General features: G+C 48.6%; 1 protein-coding gene across 3 annotated transcripts in view; it reads right to left on the reverse strand.

Annotated features, from left to right (window-relative positions):
- Positions 1–356: 356 nt before the first annotated feature.
- amot (angiomotin) overlaps positions 357–22,839 on the reverse strand; it is a 39,892-nt gene continuing 17,409 nt past the window's right edge. Inside the window, exons 2-14 of one of the 3 annotated variants that reach the window (XM_080483482.1) lie at positions 21,750–21,849; positions 21,050–21,110; positions 18,383–19,364; positions 15,243–15,813; positions 14,430–14,574; positions 13,711–13,803; positions 12,050–12,195; positions 8,154–8,303; positions 7,829–8,025; positions 6,294–6,422; positions 4,911–5,149; positions 4,582–4,836; positions 357–1,063 (exon numbers count right to left, since the gene is read on the reverse strand). In XM_080483482.1, coding sequence (XP_080339608.1) covers positions 927–1,063; positions 4,582–4,836; positions 4,911–5,149; positions 6,294–6,422; positions 7,829–8,025; positions 8,154–8,303; positions 12,050–12,195; positions 13,711–13,803; positions 14,430–14,574; positions 15,243–15,813; positions 18,383–19,364; positions 21,050–21,110 — 3,105 coding nt within the window. In that variant the 5' untranslated portion in view covers positions 21,750–21,849 and the 3' untranslated portion in view covers positions 357–926. The remainder of the gene's footprint in view (positions 1,064–4,581; positions 4,837–4,910; positions 5,150–6,293; positions 6,423–7,828; positions 8,026–8,153; positions 8,304–12,049; positions 12,196–13,710; positions 13,804–14,429; positions 14,575–15,242; positions 15,814–18,382; positions 19,365–21,049; positions 21,111–21,749; positions 21,850–22,839) is intronic. The other 2 variants (XM_080483483.1, XM_080483484.1) reach the window with 2 other exon arrangements.

Genomic DNA, 22,839 nt, shown 5'->3' on the forward strand with positions numbered 1-22,839 from the left:
GAGAGGCTGTAGAGTCACTACAGGGGGGCTGTCGTCACTACAGAGAGGCTGTAGAGTCACTACAGAGTCACTACAGAGAGGCTGTAGAGTCACTACAGAGAGGTTGTAGTCACGACAGAGCCACTACATAGAGGCTGTAGAGTCACTTCAGAGAGCATGTAGAGTCACTACAGAGAGGCTGTAGAGTCACTACAGAGAGGTTGTAGAGTCACTACAGAGACTGTGAAGTCACGACAGAGTCCCTACAGAGGAAGCTGTAGAGCCACATCAGAGACTGTGAAGTCACTACAGAGAGGCTGTAGAGTCACTACAGAGTGGCTATAGAGTCACTACAGAGGAGCTGTAGAGCCATTACAGAGGAGCTGTAGAGCCATTACAGAGGAGCTATAGAGTCACTACAGAGAGCTGGAGAGTCACTACAGAGAGGCTGTAGAGTCACTACAGAGTGGCTATAGAGTCACTACAGAGGAGCTGTAGAGTCATTACAGAGGAGCTATAGAGTCACTACAGAGGAGTTGGAGAGTCACTACAGAAGAGCTGTAGAGCCATTATAGAGGAGCTGTAGAGCCACTACAGAGTAGCTATAGAGTCACTACAGAGAGCTGGAGAGTCACTACAGAGAGGCTGTAGATCCATTCCAGAGGAGCTGTAGTGTCACTACAGAGGGACAACAGGTTGCAGACCCCTGGTTTAGTCCTTTGTGTTTTCGTTACCTTGTATTTAAACCACACGTTGACCTTCACCACCACTGAGTGGAAATATTTAAAGTCCAACAATGCAGTGAGAAAACCAACACCATTCTGTAAACTGTGCAAACGGTCACACCTGAGCTTCCAGTCATCACTTCATTCATTGGTGGGAGGAGAGTTGAGATGACATGTCCTGATGGAGGCTGTTCAGGAGCTCCAGTCACACTGGGTTCAGGCTCAGATGAGGATTTCCACCATATCCGAGTCCACGTCCTGCTGAGTGGGGGGGCCTGAAGATGGAGGGGGAGGGTGTTGCAGGTGGGACTGGACGGGAAGCCTCCTTTCTAGGGTGCTGCTGTGAAACATGGGGACGTCTACATGAAAAAGCAAAGAACAGAGTCATCACAATGAAGGAGTCTCTACTTAACTGCACACACATATTAAAGCTTTTTTAAATGTCGGAGTCCCAAATCCACTCCATCTCTATTTCCATGTCAATTCTTTGTCCACCTTTAAATATTGAACAAATAGTTCAGCCTCACTTTGTGATCACATTGTGGATTCTTGGGTTGGCTCACAGTTTTTCTTCTTCATCCTGCAGGTCTTTTTTGCATTATTAGGATGAAGGTTTTCTTATTGTAATTTCTGCTGGAGGTATATTTGCTTTTGTTGGGAGTTCTGCAAAGTGTTGCCTACATCATGAGATGAGATGTTTTTGTTTTCTGCTACAACTCCAGAAGCTCTTACGCCAGGGAAAAGCTCATTAGCATCAGAGCTACTACTCCAGTGGACTTATTCCCACGCTTCCTGACACTACGGTGGACTTATTGCTGATTCTGACCATGGAGCGAATTACGCACTGCGATTCACGGAATGTTCCTGTCTAACGCGATCAGTTTGTAACAAAATGGATGAGCTGAACCTGCTGGTGAACAAGAACAGAGACGTCTCAACCTCCTGTGTGTGGTGCTTTAAGGAAACGTGGCTGTGTAAACTGACACTGGACTCCACCCGACAGCCGAGAGGCTTCCTAGTCTACAGAGTGGACAGACACATGGAGCGTTCCGGCAAAACAAAGGGCATTGGAATCTCTTTCTACATCAAGTCTGGCTGGATGTTAACAGGACTGTTCCAGCACTGTTCCTGGACCTGCAGCCCTTCACCATCAACTGCAAACCTTTCTACTTGCCCCGGGAGTTCTCCTCATTCATTCTCCTCAGAGTTTACATCCCGCCATAGGCCAATGTGCCAACGTCATGGGCCAGTCCAACCACCTCATGGGCCAGTCCAACCACGTTATGGGCCAGTCCAACTACGTCATAGGTCAGTCCAACCACCTCATGGGCCAGTCCAACCACCTCATGGGCCAGTCCAACCACCTCATGGGCCAGTCCAACCACGTTATGGGCCAGTCCAACTACATCACAGGTCAGTCCAACCACCTCATGGGCCAGTCTCACGACGCCATGGGCCAGTCCAACTACATCATAGGTCAGTCCAACCACCTCATGGGCCAGTCCAACCACCTCATGGGCCAGTCCAACCACCTCATGGGCCAGTCCAACTACGTCATAGGTCAGTCCAACTACATCATAGGTCAGTCCAACCACCTCATGGGCCAGTCCAACTACATCATAGGTCAGTCCAACCACCTCATGGGCCAGTCCAACCACGTTATGGGCCAGTCCAACTACGTCATAGGTCAGTCCAACCACCTCATGGGCCAGTCCAACTACATCATAGGTCAGTCCAACCACCTCATGGGCCAGTCCAACTACGTCATGGGCCAGTCCAACTACGTCATAGGTCAGTCCAACCACCTCATGGGCCAGTCCAACCACCTCATGGGCCAGTCCAACTACGTCATGGGCCAGTCCAACTACGTCATGGGCCAGTCCAACTACGTCATTGGCCAGTCCAACTACGTCATAGGTCAGTCCAACCACCTCATGGGCCAGTCTCACGACGCCATGGGCCAGTCCAACCACCTCATGGGCCAGTCCAACCACCTCATGGGCCAGTCTCACGACGCCATGGGCCAGTCCAAGTACATCACGGGCCAGTCCGACAACACCATGGTGCACCTGATCCCTGCATACAGGCAGAAACTAAAACTCTGTAAGCCTGTGAACTTCAGGGTAGTCTGGACATATGAACTGGGACGTTTTCAGGTATACCACCAACAGTCTGGATGAATACACAGACACTGTGACATCCTACATTAAATTCTGTGAGGACAGCATCATCCCATCATGCACCAGGGTGAGTCACAATAATGACAAACTCTGGTTCACAGCTGAACTCAGAAGGATCCTGTCAGAGACAAAGCCTGATTCAGATCCTATCAGAGACAAAGCCTGATTCAGATGTGGGGATAAAGACAACACAAGAGGTGAGAGGAGCTAAATCACTTCATAGCAAGAAACTGAAACAGCAACTCTCAGCCAACGACACCTCGATGTCTGGAGAGGGCTCAAGGACATCACCTACTACAAGCCAAAACTCCCCATTCTGCTAACCCCCCCACTCTATTAAAAACCACCACTCTGTAAAAGACCTGTTAAATACCTGTTAAAGACCTCCCATCTCCATCTGTCCACATGCTCAGTGTCCTTGAGCAAGACACTGAACCTCAAACTGCTCCCATTGGAGTGACGGTACCTTGCATTGCTGCAACCTTCACTGGTGTGAATAGGTGAATGTGATGAACAGTGAAAAGTACCAGTATAGTAACTGTAATAAAATCTTTCTAATTCTGATCCTAAGTCTCATTAGTCTCAATCTCACTAGTTTGTACAGATAAATTCATTTATTGCTAAAAAATATTTTATGCTGTTTTTAAAACTTTTTATGCTGACCACTGACTATGGCGAGTCACTTTTGTGATGATAATAATTTAATTGTAATCATGCCAGAGAAGGTAGATCAATACTTGGGCTTCGTATATTTATACACAAGTTTTGCTCTTCGTACCGAACGAAAGAATTAGGCAGTTTTACTCTTTGTACTTAAATAAAGGAAACTAAATTTCAAGTATTATTTACAGGTTTTTATTTTCCTTGTACCCCTACGAAGGAATGGGAACAGAGACGATCTTCCACTACCTCATTACTGTTACTGCTGGAGCCTGTTACTACTGGAGCCTGTTACTGCTGGAGCCTGTTACTGCTGGGGTCTGTTACTGCTGGAGTCTGTTACTGCTGGAGCCTGTTACTGCTGGGGTCTGTTACTGCTGAAGCCTGTTACTGCTGGAGCCTGTTACTGCTGGAGTCTGTTACTGCTGGAGTCTGTTACTGCTGGGGTCTGTTACTGCTGGTGCCTGTTACTGCTGGATCCTGTTACTGCTGGAGCCTGTTACTGCTGGGGTCTGTTACCTGTTACTACTGGATCCTGTTACTGCTGGAGTCTGTTACTGCTGGGGTCTGTTACTGCTGGATCCTGTTACTGCTGGGGTCTGTTACTACTGGATCCTGTTACTGCTGGATCCTGTTACTGCTGGATCCTGTTACTACTGGAGTCTGTTACTGCTGGAGCCTGTTACTGCTGGAGTCTGTTACTGCTGGATCCTGTTACTGCTGGATCCTGTTACTGCTGGAGTCTGTTACTCCTGGAGTCTGTTACTCCTGGAGTCTGTTACTGCTGTAGCCTGTTACTGCTGTAGCCTGTTACTGCTGGATCCTGTTACTGCTGTAGCCTGTTACTCCTGGAGTCTGTTACTGCTGAAGCCTGTTCCTGCTGATGCCTGTTACTGCTGGAGTCTGTTACTGCTGGATCCTGTTACTGCTGGAGTCTGTTACTGCTGAAGCCTGTTACTGCTGGAGTCTGTTACTGCTGGATCCTGATACTGCTGAAGCCTGTTACTGCTGGAGTCTGTTACTCCTGGAATTCTGACCTGCCAGGCGGTCCGGGATGTAGACGGGGCTGGGACTGGACAGGCGGGCTGGCAGCGTCATGCTCTGCAGGGCTGGGGTGCTGGGCTTGCTGCTGTCCTGGTTCTGGCCCTTGTCGGTCTGTGTGCAGCTGTCTCTGCTGCCCGTCTTTGAGTGGCCTGTAGTCATGGGCGTGGAAGGAAGTACTGGAGAAGGAGACGATGAGATGGACCCTGTTCTGAGTGACTCTGTGCGAAACTCTGGACCCAACAGAACCCCTGAGAGCAGATCAGACAGAATGAGTGCACAACTGAAAACAGGACAGATGTCCTGCGAGGACGGCTCAGCTCACCCAGACTTCCCTTCCAGCTTGTGTCTTTACGCTCCTCGGTGATTGGGGAGCTGCTGAGTCCCAGACTGTGGGACAGTAGTCCTGAGCCACCAGAGCCCGTGTTGGAGATTGACATGAGGGACTTCGAGGGTCTCATGGCGGAGGGAGCGTCGGTCTTGGAGGGCTCCTTTCTAGAGCGCTGGTGCAGCACCTTGATCATTGCATCCTTCTCTATGATTTGTGCGTGGAGGTTCTTAATTCTGCATTAGGAAGGAGCAAAGTGGACATCAAACATGGACACTGAGAAACAAACAGACCCTGTTTCTTCAGATCTGAATCCCCCCTGAGCCACATGGAACATCAATCACCAGCTCTCTTTAACCTCAATGTTACATTTCAAACCGCTTCTGAAAACAGTGGAGGTGATGGTGAAGTGGTTAGAGCTCTCTCTGAGGTTTAAAATCAAATAATCCTACTTTAATAATCCCCTACTAATAATCCTACTTTAATAATCCCCCACTAATAATCCTACTTTAATAATCCCCTACTAATAATCCTACTTTAATAATCCCCTACTAATAATCCTACTTTAATAATCCCCTACTAATAATCCTACTTTAATAATCCCCCACTAATAATCCTACTTTAATAATCCCCTACTAATAATCCTACTTTAATAATCCCCTACTAATAATCCTACTTTAATAATCGCCTACTAATAATCCTACTTTAATAATCCCCCACTAATAATCCTACTTTAATAATCCCCTACTAATAATCCTACTTTAATAATCCCCTACTAATAATCCTACTTTAATAATCGCCTCAAACGAATTAATTCACCAGTCACAGTATGACAGGAGCCGGTGGGGGCCGAGGGGCCCATAGTGCATGTTATTTGGACCATGGGAGGGAACCGATTACCCAGAGATGCAAACTCTACACAGAAAGATCCCTGCTGGATTTGAACCAGGGACTCCTTGCTATGAGGCAAAAGTATTAACACTGGACCACTGAGCATTCATTGTTCTCCATGTGTAGAGTCTGCATGTTCTCCCTGTGTAGAGTCTGCATGTTCTCCCTGTGTAGAGTCTGCATGTTCTCCCTGTGTAGAGTCTGCATGTTCTCCCTGTGTAGAGTCTGCATGTTCTCCCTGTGTGATGTGAAGGTTTTGAACTTAACTGAGGACCTCACTGTCAAGGACTCCCTACCCCACACACGGACACACGGACACACGGACACACGGACACACGGACACACGGACACACGGACACACGGACACATGGACACACGGACACACGGACACACGGACACACAGACACACGGACACACAGACACACAGACACACAGACACATGGACACATGGACACACGGACACATGGACACACGGACACACGGCTTCACCTGCTCTCCATGTCCAGACAGCGTCGATTGGCCATGAGGATCTCCTCTTCCTCCTTCTGGATCCGAGCCTCCACAGACGTGTCGTAGCTGCTGCTGGGGGAGTGGCTCATCACGGCTGCAGACGTGTCCCTGTGAGACAACAGTGAGCATCAGCTCTTCTGAGGAGGAGGAGGAGGAGGAGGAGGAGGAGGAGGAGGAGGAGGAGGAGGAACAGGAGGAGGAGGAACAGGAGGAGGAGGAACAGGAGGAGGAAGAGCAGGAGGAGGAGGAGGAGGAGGAGGAGGAGCAGGGGGAGGAGGAGGAGGAGGAGCAGGAGGAGGAGGAGGAGGAGGAGGAGGAGGAGGAGGAGGAGGAGGAACAGGAGGAGGAGGAACAGGAGGAGGAAGAGCAGGAGGAGGAGGAGGAGGAGGAGCAGGGGGAGGAGGAGGAGGAGGAGCAGGAGGAGGAGGAGGAGGAGAAGGAGGAACAGGAGGAGGAGGAGCAGGAGGAGGAGGAGGAGGAGAAGGAGGAACAGGAGGAGGAGGAGCAGGAGGAGGAAGAGCAGGAGGAGGAGGAGGAACAGGAGGAGGAGGAGCAGGAGGAGGAGGAGGAGGAGGAGGAGGAGCAGGGGGAGGAGGAGGAGGAGGAGGAAGAGCAGGAGGAGGAGGAGGAGGAGGAGCAGGGGGAGGAGGAGGAGGAGGAGCAGGAGGAGGAGGAGGAGGAGAAGGAGGAACAGGAGGAGGAGGAGGAGGAGGAGGAGGAGGAACAGGAGGAGGAGGAGGAGGAGGAACAGGAGGAGGAGGAGCAGGAGGAGGAAGAGCAGGAGGAGGAGGAGGAACAGGAGGAGGAGGAGCAGGAGGAGGAGGAGGAGGAGGAGGAGGAGGAACAGGAGGAGGAGGAGCAGGAGGAGGAAGAGCAGGAGGAGGAGGAGGAACAGGAGGAGGAGGAGCAGGAGGAGGAGGAAGAGCAGGAGGAGGAGCAGGAGGAGGAGGAGGAACAGGAGGAGGAGGAGCAGGAGGAGGAGGTGCAGGAGGAGGACGAAGAGCAGGAGGAGGAGCAGGAGGAGGAGGAGGAACAGGAGGAGGAGGAACAGGAGGAGGAGGAGGAGCAGGAGGAGGAGGAAGAGAGGAGGAGGAACAGGAGGAGGAGGAGCAGGAGGAGGAGGAGCAGGAGGAGGAGGAAGAGCAGGAGGAGGAGCAGGAGGAGGAGGAAGAGCAGGAGGAGGAGGAGCAGGAGGAGGAGGTGCAACTCACAAGCTTTGCTTTTCTCCTCCCATTTTACCACAGTGCTCTTTAAAATCCTTATTTTTTAATACCGAATTTAAAGAACAACATTAAAAATGAGGAAGGTAACATAATAAATCTGAATCAATGTGTTAGCAGAAGATGTAAACTGTTGTTAGTTTGAAACCACTGTGGCATTTTTATGAAATTCATTTTAAATTGATCATGATGTCTTTTATGAAAAGTGAATTAATTGAAAACTTTGTGAAGCAGTGATACTTCCTACCGATTCCCTGAGAGGAGCTGAACACAGCGGACCACAGGAAGACGTACCTCTGGGTGGCGACAGAAGCTGCAGCATCCAGAGCAAACTGCCTCATCACACTCTCCTCCAGGTATTTCTGCTCCCACTTGGTCATGTCAGCCTCCAACGCCAAGATGCGCTCCTCTTTCTCCCGCAGGTGCTCCATCAGGGCGGAGGCGTTGTACTCTGATGGAACCGCCCCGCTGGCCTGAGAGCCCCCCTGGCGCTGAACGAGTCAGGACATGAGAAGAAGAGTGTCTGAACGAAAGAACTCTGTCCTGTCTTTTAAAAGCACCCGTCCAAAGGACAGGTGTGTTCAGGGTTAATGGGCAGGGGGCAGAGCAGCTGCGTTACCTGCTGCATTCGCAGTGACTCCAGCTCTCTCTCCAGCCGCGTGCGCAGACGATGCTCCAGCTGCTCTCTCTTCTCACAAGCTGCCTGCAGCTGAGTCAGAGCCTGCTGCATCCGCTCCACCTTCTCCACATACACCTGCTTCTTCTTCAGCTGGAGACAGAGACAGAGACAGAGAGACGGACAGAGGGACAGATAAAGACAGAGGGACAGAGAGGGACAGAGGGACAGCGAGAGAGATAGAGACAGACAGAGAGACAGATAAAGACAGAAGGACAGAGAGGGACAGAGAGGGACAGAGAGAGACAGATGGACAGAGAGAGACAGACAGACAGAGACAGAGAGACGGACAGAGGGACAGATAAAGACAGAGGGACAGAGAGGGACAGAGGGACATCGAGAGAGATAGAGACAGACAGAGAGACAGGGGACAGACAGAGGGACAGAGAGAGACAGAGGGACAGAGATAGAGACAGACAGAGAGACAGATAAAGACAGAGGGACAGAGAGAGACAGAGAGAGACAGAGGGACAGAGAGAGAGAGATAGAGACAGACAGAGAGACAGAGGGACAGAGAGAGAGAGAGAGATAGAGACAGACAGATAGACAGAGGGACAGACAGAGGGACAGATAAAGACAGATGGACATATAGGGACAGAGAGAGACAGATGGACAGAGAGAGACAGACAGACAGAGACAGAGAGACGGACATAGGGACGGATAAAGACAGAGGGACAGAGAGAGAGACAGAGGGACAGAGAGAGACAAAGAAAAACAGACAGAGATAGACAGAGGGACAGATAAAGACAGAGGGACAGAGAGAGACAGAGGGACAGAGAGAGACAGACAGATAGAGACATAGACAGAGAGAGGGACAGATACAGAGGGACAGAGATAGAGACAGACAGAGAGACAGATAAAGACAGAGGGACAGAGAGAGACAGAGAGAGACAGAGGGACAGAGAGAGAGAGATAGAGACAGACAGATGGACATATAGGGACAGAGAGAGACAGATGGACAGAGAGAGACAGACAGACAGAGACAGAGAGACGGACATAGGGACGGATAAAGACAGAGGGACAGAGAGACAGAGGGACAGAGAGAGACAAAGAAAAACAGACAGAGATAGACAGAGGGACAGATAAAGACAGAGGGACAGAGAGAGACAGAGGGACAGAGAGAGACAGACAGATAGAGACATAGACAGAGAGAGGGACAGATACAGAGGGACAGATGAAGACAGAGGGAGATACGGAGAGACAGAGACAAATAGACAGAGGGACAGAGACAGATGGACAGATGGACAGATGGACACAGAGAGAGAGAGAGAGAGAGAGAGAGAGAGAGAGAGAGAGAGAGAGAGAGAGAGAGAGAGAGAGAGAGAGAGAGAGAGAGAGAGAGAGAGAGAGAGAGACAGATGGACACATAGAGACAGACATGGAGAGCCAGAGGGACAGAGAGAGAGAGAGACAGAGGGACAGAGACAGACAGACAGAGAGAGTTAAATTGATCATTCTTTTTACTTTTCGCAAAGTCCCCCGGACCGGACTGGACCTTCTTCTGGTCTGGTTTTGTTTCCCAAGCAGCATGTTTGACACCACTGGTTTGCCCTTTCATTCCCATCTACATCAGGGGTGTATGTTATTTACATTTTTCAGGTTTTCAATATTGACTTATAGTTCCATGTAAGAGGAAGGGGAGAGTGTAGGAGTTGTTTATAGATTATTGCATGGCCCACTTCAAACCAAATTATGTATGCAGCTCCTGAAACAAGGGGAGCTGCACCCTGCTGCAGTTCTTCTCCATGCCCAGTAGGGGGCAGGACTGAGCCAAGAACAGTGAGTACAGTTGGCAGATCTGTGGTGTTGGATAACAAACCAACAGCTACACTGACAGAACACTGCAGTAACCCGGGACACAGCTACCCAGAAAACCCCCATGAAGAAGAGGACCTCCTGATTCCTGAAACTCCAGCTGGTAGACGCTCTGTGTATTGAATGATTGTTAGGGTTAGAGGGGCGACAGAGGGGCTGTAGAGTCACTACAGAGGAGAGACAGAATCACTACAGAGGAGCTGTAGAGTCACTATAGAGAGCTACAGAGGAGCTGTAGAGACACTACAGAGGAGGGACAGAATCACTACAGAGGAGCTGTAGAGTCACTATAAAGAGCTACAGAGGAGCTGTAGAGTCACTATAGAGAGCTACAGAGGAGCTGTAGAGACACTACAGAGGAGAGACCGAATCACTACAGAGGAGCTGTAGAGTCACTATAGAGGAGAGACAGAATCACTACAGAGGAGCTGTAGAGTCACTATAGAGAGCTACAAAGTCACTACAGAGGAGCTGTAGAGTCACTATAAAGAGCTACAGAGGAGCTGTAGAGTCACTATAGAGAGCTACAGAGGAGCTGTAGAGACACTACAGAGGAGAGACAGAATCACTACAGAGGAGCTGTAGAGTCACTATAGAGAGCTACAAAGTCACTACAGAGGAGCTGTAGAGTCACTATAGAGAGCTACAAAGTCACTACAGAGGAGCTGAAGAGTCACTATAGAGGAGCTACCGAGGAGCTGTAGAGACACTACAGAGGAGGGACAGAATCACTACAGAGGAGCTGCAGAGTCACTATAGAGAGCTACAGAGGAGCTGCAGAGTCACTATAGAGAGCTACAGAGGAGCTGTAGAGTCACTATAGAGAGCTACAGAGGAGCTGTAGAGACACTACAGAGGAGCGACAGAATCACTACAGAGGAGCTGTAGAGTCACTATAGAGGAGAGACAGAATCACTACAGAGGAGCTGTAGAGTCACTATAGAGAGCTACAAAGTCACTACAGAGGAGCTGAAGAGTCACTATAGAGAGCTACAAAGTCACTACAGAGGAGCTGAAGAGTCACTATAGAGGAGCTACCGAGGAGCTGTAGAGACACTACAGAGGAGGGACAGAATCACTACAGAGGAGCTGAAGAGTCACTATAGAGAGCTACAAAGTCACTACAGAGGAGCTGAAGAGTCACTATAGAGGAGCTACCGAGGAGCTGTAGAGACACTACAGAGGAGGGACAGAATCACTACAGTGGAGCTGCAGAGTCACTATAGAGAGCTACAGAGGAGCTGTAGAGACACTACAGAGGAGGGACAGAATCACTACAGAGGAGCTGCAGAGTCACTATAGAGAGCTACAGAGGAGCTGTAGAGACACTACAGAGGAGGGACAGAATCACTACAGAGGAGCTGCAGAGTCACTATAGAGAGCTACAGAGGAGCTGTAGAGACACTACAGAGGAGCGACAGAATCACTACAGAGGAGCTGCAGAGTCACTATAGAGAGCTACAGAGTCCCTACAGAGGAGCTGTAGAGTCACTATAGAGAGCTACAAAGTCACGACAGAGGAGCTGAAGAGTCACTATAGAGGAGGGACAGAATCACTACAGAGGAGCTGTAGAGTCACTATAGAGAGCTACAGAGGAGCTGTAGAGTCACTATAGAGAGCTACAGAGGAGCTGTAGAGACACTACAGAGGAGCGACAGAATCACTACAGAGGAGCTGCAGAGTCACTATAGAGAGCTACAGAGTCCCTACAGAGGAGCTGTAGAGTCACTATAGAGAGCTACAAAGTCACGACAGAGGAGCTGAAGAGTCACTATAGAGGAGGGACAGAATCACTACAGAGGAGCTGTAGAGTCACTATAGAGAGCTACAGAGGAGCTGTAGAGACACTACAGAGGAGCGACAGAATCACTACAGAGGAGCTGCAGAGTCACTACAGGGAGCTACAGAGTCACTACAGAGGAGCTGTAGAGTCACTAGAGTCCCTCCAGAGGGGAACCCAGAATGCAGAAGCCCACCTCCAGCAGACAGAGTCAGGAAGGACATCACAGAGACAAGCAGTTACCTCCTCCTCCAGCTTCACCACCTTGGCCTGGGCATTGTTGAGCGCCTGGTCTCTGATCTCGATGTGTCTCCTCTGGTCCTCTGTGGTGGAGCGAAGTGCACTCTGCTCCATCTCCAGCTTCTCCTTCTCACGGAGGGTTTCTCTGTCTGAACACACCATAACATCAGCACTCGACTTGAGTATATCTCTCCAAACCGTGGCAGTGAAAATATTTACTTAAATTCAGGACATCCAGATTACAGTCTTTTTGATTTTTCTTTGAGTGGATCTGACCCTCCACAGTCTTTAGAATCCATTAATAACTGTAGTGGTCGCTGCTGTTTGACCCTTTATAAAATATTCACTTATCCATCAGATGTAGTTGAATATTTTTGTACTTTTGTACTCTTTATTTTATTTATCATACTATATTAATCTTGCTTCTGGGAAACGTCTTTACCAAATCAACCCATGGGTAGCAGCCACACAGAGCAGCGCTTGGGGGCAGCAGATAGGAGCCCAGTGTCTTGTTTAGAGACCAATGGTGCAGGTTTTTGGGACTGTGGAGGGAAACTCATGTACACATAGGGAGAACATGGAAACAGAGAAGGCCCAGAACCAGGACCTTCATTCGTGAGGAGAGCACTAACCACAGCGCCACCTTATGGCCCCATTTCATGACACTTACAAAATCAGAATTGACAGAAACTACACATGTCACTATCTCTAGTCCAAACATTCTCTTCATGAGCTTTTTACACTGTTGAGTACTACAAGTAAATTTGTGTTATTTACAAAACGGACTCTCAATATGACTTAACAAGTCTTATATGAGACCTTCACCCATCTGAAATACAACATGTCCCTCTTCCCCCGTAAACCCTTGGGTTAGGGTTGTCACTTTGAGAAGCTACTGAGGAGCTCTCCCATAACGTCATGACCTTCTTGGAAACCATAATAGACACTATTAGCTCTTCATTTCTTTACTTCTTTAAAACCGCCGTGGCAGTCCTGTTCATCCAGGAGAGTGGAAGACCTGTCCATCCAGGAGAGTGGAAGACCTGTCCATCCAGGAGAGTGGAAGACCTGTCCATCCAGGAGAGTGGAAGACCTGTCCATCCAGGAGAGTGGAAGACCTGTCCATCCAGGAGAGTGGAAGACCTGTCCATCCAGGAGAGTGGAAGACCTGTCCATCCAGGAGAGTGGCAGTCCTGTCCATCCAGGAGAGTGGCAGTCCTGTCCATCCAGGAGAGTGGAAGACCTGTCCATCCAGGAGAGTGGAAGACCTGTCCATCCAGGAGAGTGGAAGACCTGTCCATCCAGGAGAGTGGAAGACCTGTCCATCCAGGAGAGTGGAAGACCTGTCCATCCAGGAGAGTGGAAGACCTGTCCATCCAGGAGAGTGGAAGACCTGTCCATCCAGGAGAGTGGAAGACCTGTCCATCCAGGAGAGTGGAAGACCTGTCCATCCAGGAGAGTGGAAGACCTGTCCTCGAGCCCTCTTCAAGCCTCCGTGCAGCACCAGTCAAATCAACATGCCGTCATTCTGACCTTACAAACTGGACATGTTGCTGTGAGAGCCGTCGTAACCACACCTGCTCTTAACCCCCGGGACCCTGAGGTCCTCTCACCTGCAGCTCACCTTGCTGAGCCCTTATTGTCTTGAACCCTGCAGTACTTACTCTGAGTCAGCAACTGCGAGATGGTCTTGCGGTTGTCCTCTGACACATCACACTCTTTAGCAGCGAGCTGCTTGTTTGCCGTCTCCATTCGCTCTTTAAAACAGCAGCATGAAGCACAAATACCCAGGAAACACAGAAAACATGAGTAAACAAATAAAGAGCTCAAATAAATGAAGACTTCATGAAGTTCCAGTCTGCAAAGGTTAAATAGTCACATCATTCAAAACACAAATAGAGCTTATTATGTTCATTATTGCAAAGTAACTTCAACAAAAAAGTTACATCGAATATGATCACATAATAGTTCCTCACTCAGATGTAACTACCACACTGCGTTCACCCAGTTTAACAACTATTTATTAACTTTAGAAAGTCAAATCATGGTGGAGCATGTGATGTTCAGGACTGCACATAACTGAAGTTCATTCAAAACTGGATGACCTTCCTGAGTGGCTCAGAGATCAGACGCAGGCTTTTCCTCTTCTCAGTGTCAGAATCTCAGAAAGAGGCTGCAGGAAGCAGTTTGAACCTTTTGGTCTGTGTGTCTGTTGTGTCTTTCTAAGCTTGCTGACTCTGCACAGCTTCATGATGACGGTACAGAGACGCTCTGTGATGAAGTTCTCTTGGAGCCACTGAGGACGTCCAGATTGTCTCTAAAATTTGTCTTTGACTGTGTTGAATGTGTTTGATGAGTGTGGATTAAAATGGTGCTGTCTCACCTCGCAGGTCTCTGTTGAAGTCGTGCAGCCGTCTCACCTCCAGCTCCAGTTTGCTCCTCATGGTTTTCTCCAGCGCCTCCCTCTTAGAGGAGGACTTAACCAGGGTCTCATAGGCCTCTGACACCAGCTGGATTTCTGTCTCCAACTGCTCAAACACAGAGTGAAGACAGTGAGAGAGTGTCCTAATGGGGACTAGGATGCTGTCGGACTGATGAAAAGGAGTGAAGGGACATTGTGCTGACTGGTGTTTCAACAACCAAATGTACCAAAATGCCTCAAAGTTCAAAGAGAAGATTGTGAAGTTTGGAAGAAAAGCCAGTTTAAACCAGGATGAAAAGCAGGGACGAGGCGCTGGAGTCCAGTCTGAGGAAACAACACGTTTGTATCTTAAGGATAGTGGAGCTCTTCTGTGCACTGTTATTGAGCTGCTGTTTTTAGCCTCTAAGTTTTGGTGTGTCACTAACAAACAAGGAAAAGCAGCAGAAGAGATGCACAGAGTGGAACCAGGATATTCTCCAATCTCATCTTGTGTCACGGCCTCTTTGACGATATTAATGAAGACGACTTCTTCGGCTACCGCACTCCTGGATAGTGATTTAGATAGTATTTATTATCTTGGCATATTTTAATTTTTTGCACATTGATGAACTGCAGCAGGCTGCAGTTTTTCTTTGATATTGGATTGTGTGCCAATGGTGTAGTTTTGTTGCTTAAACCACTGTTTGCTCTGAGGGATGGATAAAGTTTGAATAACTGCCCGAAGCCCTTCTGACGCTGCCCTGGTGCTGAAGGCTGAGATGCCGAGATTGTTACCTTGTGCAGCTTGGTGACTTTCTCCCGACAGGCCTCCATCTCCTGCCTCAGCACCCGGTTCTCCTCCGTCAGCATGTCCACCATCTGGTGGGCTCGGGCCATCATGGAGAAGGGCTCCCCCTGCAGGTGAGTGTAGGAATGTGGCAGGGGGAAATGTGTAGCCTGCACAGGGAGCTGGTTTTGAGGAGGTGGCGCTCCCTGAAACTGCTGCTGAAATGCATGGTGATGGTGATGCTGCTGCTGCTGCATCCGTGGCGTGGAGCTGTACGGGTCAGGGGGGAAACCGTTGCCCCTCTGTGGGGTGGGGTGAAATGGCCCTGAGGAGAAAAGCTCCCCCACCTGGTGGGGGCCGGTGCCTTGTGGATTGCGGGGCCCCATACTGGGGAAGGGCTCCCCCTGACTGTGGTGTTGTTGGTGGGGGAAGGTGGAGTGGGAAGAATGGGAGCCGCTGAGCATGCTGCTGAGGGTGGAAGACTGAGCTCGGGACAAGGAGCCTGTGGAGGTGACCGACGAGGTGGGGCTGTGCTGGTGGAGAGTCCGCTGGGAGTGAACCAAGCCCTCCTTACTGGACCTGCAGGGAGACCAGCTGGTTATGTACATTCAAAGAATGATCTCCTAGGGCGCGTTCACACCAGCCCGGTTTGATCCGGACCAGAGTTCATTTCAGGGACTTTCTCCGAATTCGGATCCACATCAAACAAATGAACTCTGGTCCACTTGAAAACCTGGGTCTTGGTTTACTTGCAAATGAAAATCTGTGGACGTTCCAGCGGATGTAGCGAGAGAACGTGATGGAGAGCGCAATGCATTTTGGGTAATAAACAAACAAAACTAACAAAGTTAACTGCCAGAATCTTAAAGAAGAGTTGAAAAAAGTCTCTGGGGGCTAACGTGGTGTAGTGAGGAAGAGCAGGCGCTGATTGATACGTATATGTGAAAGGTACTGCTCAATGTGGAGCAGGTTTATCTGCATATTACTGGAGGGATTTTGCAAAAATAAATGTGGGTGCAAAATTCATCCAGCCTACAACTTTGTCACTGATCTCAGTCGTCGAGTCTCATGAACAGATATAATTACACAATATTCACGCTGCCTGTCTGCTGGGTCCTGCTGCTCCATACCACCACTTTGTATTCATACATAGTCATGTAGAGCAGGTGACTCCTGCCTGCCAGGGCCTCCAAAGCAGGTTGCTCTGACTCTGTCTGTGCAGGTTCATGAGTGGGACTTCTGTTAGACTGAGGTGGGAAAACACCAGCATCAACGGCCTTTTGTGCAAAGTAAACATTCCTGTCTTTAACCCTTGAAGCCTCGTCATCACAGCCGAGCAGATCGTGTCCCAGCTCGCCCTGCCTCTGTGATTTCAATTCTGACTATTAGCTACTGTTTGAATCTGGCTTCCCTCCTGAGGTAAATACGATGAGTAACAAACAGGCCTGACAGGATCTGTCCTCACCATCTAGAAGAAAACCTCTAGTGAGAAATCAGGAACAACTGTCACTGCTCTTCAAATACCTCCACTAAACCTATTGTTGTTGTGATGGGTGTTGTTGTTGGTGTTGTTGTTGGTGTTGTTGTTGTGATGGGTGTTGTTGTTGGTGTTGTTGTTGGTGTTGGTTATGGGTGTTGGTGTTGGTGATGGTTGTGTTGGTGGTGGTAGTTTTGGTGTTGTTAGTGATAGTGTCGGTGGTGATGGTGTTGGTGGTGGTAGTGGTGATGATGGTGATGGTGTTGATAGTGGTGATGGTAGTGATGATGGTGATGGTGGTATTGTGATGATAGTGGTGTTGATGGTAATAATGGTGATGGGGGTGGTAGTGGTGTTAGGGTTAGGGTTCGTGGTGGTGGTATGTGGTGTTGGTGGTAGTGGTGATGGTGGTGGTAGTGGTGATGGTGGTAGTGTTGATGGTGGTATTGGTGGTGGTGGTATTGTGGTGTTGGTGATGATGGATATGATGATGTTGTTGGTGGTGGTGGTAGTGGTGATGATGTTGGTGTTCATGGTGGTACTGGTGATGGTGTTGTTGGTCGTGGTGATGGTGTTGTTGGTAGTGGTGATGGTGTTGTTGGTCGTGGTGATGGTGTTGTTGGTAGTGGTGATGGTGTTGTTGGTGGTCATGGTGGTAGTGGTGGTGGTTAATCACATTAACTCAAATTATTTGATCTTTCCTCCCTCACACCAATCTCCTTCTCCTCCTCGTGCTCCTCCTCCTCCCCCACACTGACCTCCTCCTGCTCCTCTCCCACACTGACCTCCTGCTTCTCCTCCATCACACTGATCCCCTGCTCCTCCTCCATCACACTGATCCCCTGCTCCTCCTCCATCACACTGATCCCCTGCTCCTCCTCCCTCACACTGATCCCCTGCTCCTCCTCCATCACACTGATCCCCTGCTCCTCCTCCATCACACTAATCCCCTGCTCCTCCTTCCCCACACTAACCGTGTTGGTTACGGTAACATGTTTCTGTTATTAGTATTTTTCACTCCTCCCAGTCACACTAACCGGAGATGTGGTGAACAAATGAGGACTTTCAGCCTGTCGAGCTGGGTTACGGTTAGGGTTAGGTCAGAGTTGGGGTTGGAGGGGTAGGTCAGAGTTGGGGTTGGAGTTAGGGTTAGGTCAGAGTTAGGGTTGGAGGGGTAGGTCAGAGTTGGGGTTGGAGCTAGGGTTAGGTCAGAGTTAGGGTTGGAGTTAGGGTTAGGTCAGAGTTAGGGTTGGAGCTAGGGTTAAGTCAGAGTTAGGGTTGGAGGGGTAGGTCAGAGTTAGGGTTGGAGCAAGGGTTAGGTCAGAGTTGGGGTTGGAGTTAGGGTTAAGTCAGAGTTGGGGTTGGAGTTAGGGTTAAGTCAGAGTTAGGGTTGGGTCAGAGTTGGGGTTGGAGGTACGGTAAGGGTTGGAGTCAGGGTTAGGGTTAGAATAAACACTGGTCCACCTGCAGTGGCTCACTCTTCACATTAATTCTAGAAATAAGCTGTTTGTTTCAATTTCATAAATACTGCTTGGAATTGAGGGTTAGGGTTAGGGTTAAGGTTAGGGTTAGGGTTAACCCATTTCTTGTGTGGTTGTGAACTTCGTCCTGTGTGTGACAGTGGTTATCAAGCTCCACACTGTAACTTAATTAAGCTACACATGAGTTTACCTGAAGGAGCCGTAGTCTGGGGGGGGCTGATATCGGACATGGGGCAGCTCCTTGGAGTGCTCCCTGCCCCTCTGATCCTGGTAAAAATGGCCCCCAGGCTCCTGCTGCTTGGTGGACGAGCCCATTCCTTTGAAGGGGTAGTCTGGAGGTGGGCCACGATGCAGCGGCTTGTAGTAGTCCCCAGCCGAGCCCGAGGAGGGCAGGTGGGGGGAGAGCGGGGCGCTGGTCACTGGGGCATGGGCCTTCACGCCACTGGTGGCCAGAGACAGCTGCATCAGCCGCTCGCTGAGGGACCGAACGTGGCCTTGCTTCAGGTCCTTCAGTCCATCGTCCTGGTGCACTTTACCCGCTCCGCTCACTCGCTGCACCGTGGGCCGACCCTCGGTTCGAGCCTTGGCATTGGTCACCCCAGTGATGTAGAAGGTGGCGCCGATCTGGGCAGGGTGAGGGTGTGTTGGTGGATTGTTCTGCTGCTGGGGCTGAGGGGGAGGAGGAGGTCCGTGGCCACGGAAGTACTGCGACTGCACTTTTGCTTCTTCGTACGTTGGAAGGTCCTCGGGATTCAGGCACTGTCCTTGGCTGCCTCCTCCACCTCCTCCAGTCCCCAACCCTCCCCCCCCACCACTGCTCCCGCCCCCTCCTCCTCCTCGGGAGGTGCTCAGTTTCTCCAGGCCACTGTCGGTCTGGAGCTCTTGCCCCTGGGGCTCCTGGCGGGCAATGTGGGGGGTCATTGACAGATCGTCAGAGGGGCCGACTTGCCCCTGCACTGTGTAAGCTCCTCCTGCTCCTCCTCCGGCTTGTTGCTGCTGGTGGAGCACATAGTTGCGGTTCATCTGCTCCTGCAGGAGACGCTGCAGGACGGTGTTGCCTCCCCCTACACTGCTGCTGCTGTTAGATGACTCCTCGGCTGCAGCCCTCATCTTGACCTCCTGCCGGCAGCGCACCTCATGGAAGGACAAGCTCCGGCCCCGGTCAATATTCCCTGAGGAGAGCAGGACAAAGAGAGGATCAGCCAAACAATGAAGTGGAGGATTCCCAAAAGAGGAACGCAACACAAGAGAAAGCCGAAGTGACATGAAAAACAACATGAAGAGATAGAGTATATGGAAGATCCTTCACCAGGTCTGCTTCAAAAACAGAGAGCCACTGGTGGTGTAGAACAGAGGTCTGCAACCTTCACCAACGAAAAACCAGAGTACGATGTTAACAGTTCTGCTTTTTACCAAAACCATAGTTTACTTTGCATTAAAGAAATTAAAGGATAACAATAAAGTTCCATTGAAGAACTGCTGGCAATTTATGATTATTCAACAATCGTATCCATCTCCCGTTAAAACATCTAAAACCTTTTGGATGTTCTAACCACGGAGCAGTTTTAGCCTTTCAGCTTTTTCACTGTGACCTTCAGAGTTTTGGTGACATGTTTGGATGTCATCAACTGAGACAAGAGCATTTAAACAGATTCACATGTTAAATGGCACCGAAGTTTGTTGGTTAGCCTTGAGAGTTGTAGGGAGCCAATAAAGAGGAGCTCCAGAGAGTTGCAGACCTCTGCAGTAGTAGAGTAAGACCAAAGAAAACCTCCTGAGCCGCCACCCGCAGCACCCTGAACCCCGACAGCAAACCTCCAGGCCAGCATTACACTGGAGTGTACAGTGAAGTCAGAGCTTCAACCAGATTCTGGAGCAATCATCTGAAACACTGGAAAATCAATCAAATCCATCTTCACCGAGCACACCACCCGGGGTGTGGTTCGTGAACTCAAGATGTTTAAACATAATAATTCAATACAAACTAAAGAATCTTATAAACAACAAAAAATTAGAGGAACCCAAAACAATAATCAGTTTCTGTGTATAATAATAATAATAATAATAATAATAATAATAATAATAATAATAATAATAATAATAATAATAATATTTTAATAGATATTTGCCAAAATGAGTTTGTTCCACATTCTGTGTGCCACATTATTTCCTCATTTAATTTTTACATTAAAAAAACTTAGAATTGAATGTTGAAAGTCAGTCTATCACATAAAGTCTAATATTTTCATGAAAGCCATTTAGTGTTAGGACAATGCAAAAAGTGTAAATGCAGAAATATTGAAATATGAAGGTTCACAAAATTAAGCAGAAGGAAAAAGTTAATGTTGAATTTTAGTCAATCTAGTCTGAATAATATGTCATAGAGATTGGATTAATCTCCAGAAGGGTTGATTCAGATTTAATCCTGATATTTCACCTTAAATCTGACACTGTGTGTAATGGGAGGCTACATAGAGTTAAACTTGTGTTGAACCAAAGATCAATGACTGAGAATCAAGAAAGTAAGAGAGTAAAATAACAGCAGTCTAAAACAATTTGTGATGTGAATGTGGAACAGAAAATTATGAAAAAGAGTCCAGTGAGTTGTCTTATTTAAGAACGGTGGACACAGTGTTCAATCGAGAAACTCATTCTTTTTGAGTCGGACATCCAAAGTTGTCAAAGTCGAGACCACCTGAATCTTTTGCTGAGGGTCTGCTCACTGAGAACCCGTTTGAACACAGGGTCACTTCTTTGGTTAGTTTGGGGTTGACCAGGATTTATATTGGCGTGTCTTCCTTTGACAACTGTGGATGCTATAGTCCACCACCTCCAGAGGAAACAGAAAATGTATTACATCTAGTACTTTCTGTAATCCTTCTCATTCTCAAGGAGGAAGAAGCTTTTTTCCGAAACATCTGCAGGTGAAAAAAATATGGGACAATGTCAGCAGCTCTGTCCTGAGAGTCCTGGAGTCAGAGAGGAGAGACTGATGGGGGTTACAAGCTTTAAAACCTACTTCACAAAACACAGAAACAACATCAACACATTCACTCTCTTTATTGATGAAGACACTGTCGGATAGAAGATAGGATCTGATGATAATAATAGAACACGAGCTCTCTATCGCTCGCCCCTTATTCACACCAGCTTTATAGTTTAGTCTTTCCCATCGCTTCCCAAGTGGATTGACAAATCATTTCATGTCACCAATGTGAAGGTCCCCGTCTTCTGTGTGCAGAGCGGATATTAGAAAATCTACTGACTGGATCATGGTGGCATGGTGGTTGGTAGAGCGTCGTCTCCCAATCAGAAGGTTGGAAGTTCAATTACCATCTCCACCTGTGCACATCTCCAAATGTCCTTGAGCAAAACACTGAATCCCTAAGTGCTCCCAGTGGACGGACTGAGCGCCGTGCATGGCCACTGCCTACATTGGTGTGTGAACGTGTGTGTGAATGGGTGAATGTGACTAACGACATAAAGCGCTGGAGCAGTTAACCAAATGCATTTGGTGGTAATGTGCAGAACTACATGTTTAGTGTTCAGGCTCTCACCTTCCTGCAGCCTCAGCAGGTCCTCAAGGTGGTCCTCAAGGTGGTCCTCAAGGTGGTCCTCAAGGTGGTCCTCTGGTCAACATGGCTTTGTCCAAACAGCCTGAGAGGAAACACTTCAGTCACACCAGTGCAGACTGAGACAGCACAATCTCATTGTATTCATGTTAAAAAGCTTTTGAAAGCAGCTTGAAGAAGGTAAAACAGCTACAGGCGACTCCATAGGGAAAACTGCTAGAAGTATTACAACACTACTAAAATGGTTTATAACGGCTGGAGAAGTTAGAAGAGCTCAAATGGCTAATGTCAACTGTTCCTAAACTTCCAAAATGGAACAGAAGCTTCAGTTGTGTAAATATAACAAAACTCTATGTATGACTTTATGAGCCGAGTTATTTACATTTTAACATTTAAACATGTTCTGCAGATAAAGATTCATTTTATTTAGTGGAGAAAAACAAATCATTCAATAAGGAAAGCAACAAGTGGAGATAAAGGTGGAGAAGGAGTTGGAGAAAAGGATGGAGAAAGAGGTGAAGAGCAGATGACTGAGGACTCTGGATGTGTTGGGATCGTTCACCCGTAGCATGTTGCCTCACTGTTTCCACCTGGTGGACGCCTGCTGACAGTGCTTCTAATTAAACGCCTTCCAACACAAACAAGGACAAGAAGAATAAACTCCAAGTCCTTATGTTCAGGCAGTGTGAGGAAAGGAAGAGACCAACAGAAGCTGATCTGTCTTCAGGCTTCCAGTCCTTTGGGGGTCGGAGCTCCTCGCAGGAGACAAACACTTTGGTTGTGAACTACTGCAGATTGAAACAAGTTGTTCTTGACATGGTGACGTGAAGTCCAGCCTTATTAGTGTGATTTTCACTGGAAATAAACCTTTAGAGACAGTTCCTGTAAATATTGAAAGCTTTTGTTGAATTGACTTTCTATATTATGGCTGCATGATGTGCACTTTCTAAATGTTAATGTCTCTCCAAGTCTTCTGCATGTCCTCCCTGTCCTCACACAGTATGGAACCGTCTGTCTATCCTGGGGACATTTGATGTCCTTTTCTTTAAAGATATGTTCAGGTTGTGAAATGAAG

Source organism: Lipophrys pholis, assembly GCF_963383615.2.
Source record: "Lipophrys pholis genome assembly, chromosome: 16".
Lineage (NCBI taxonomy): Eukaryota > Metazoa > Chordata > Actinopteri > Blenniiformes > Blenniidae > Lipophrys > Lipophrys pholis.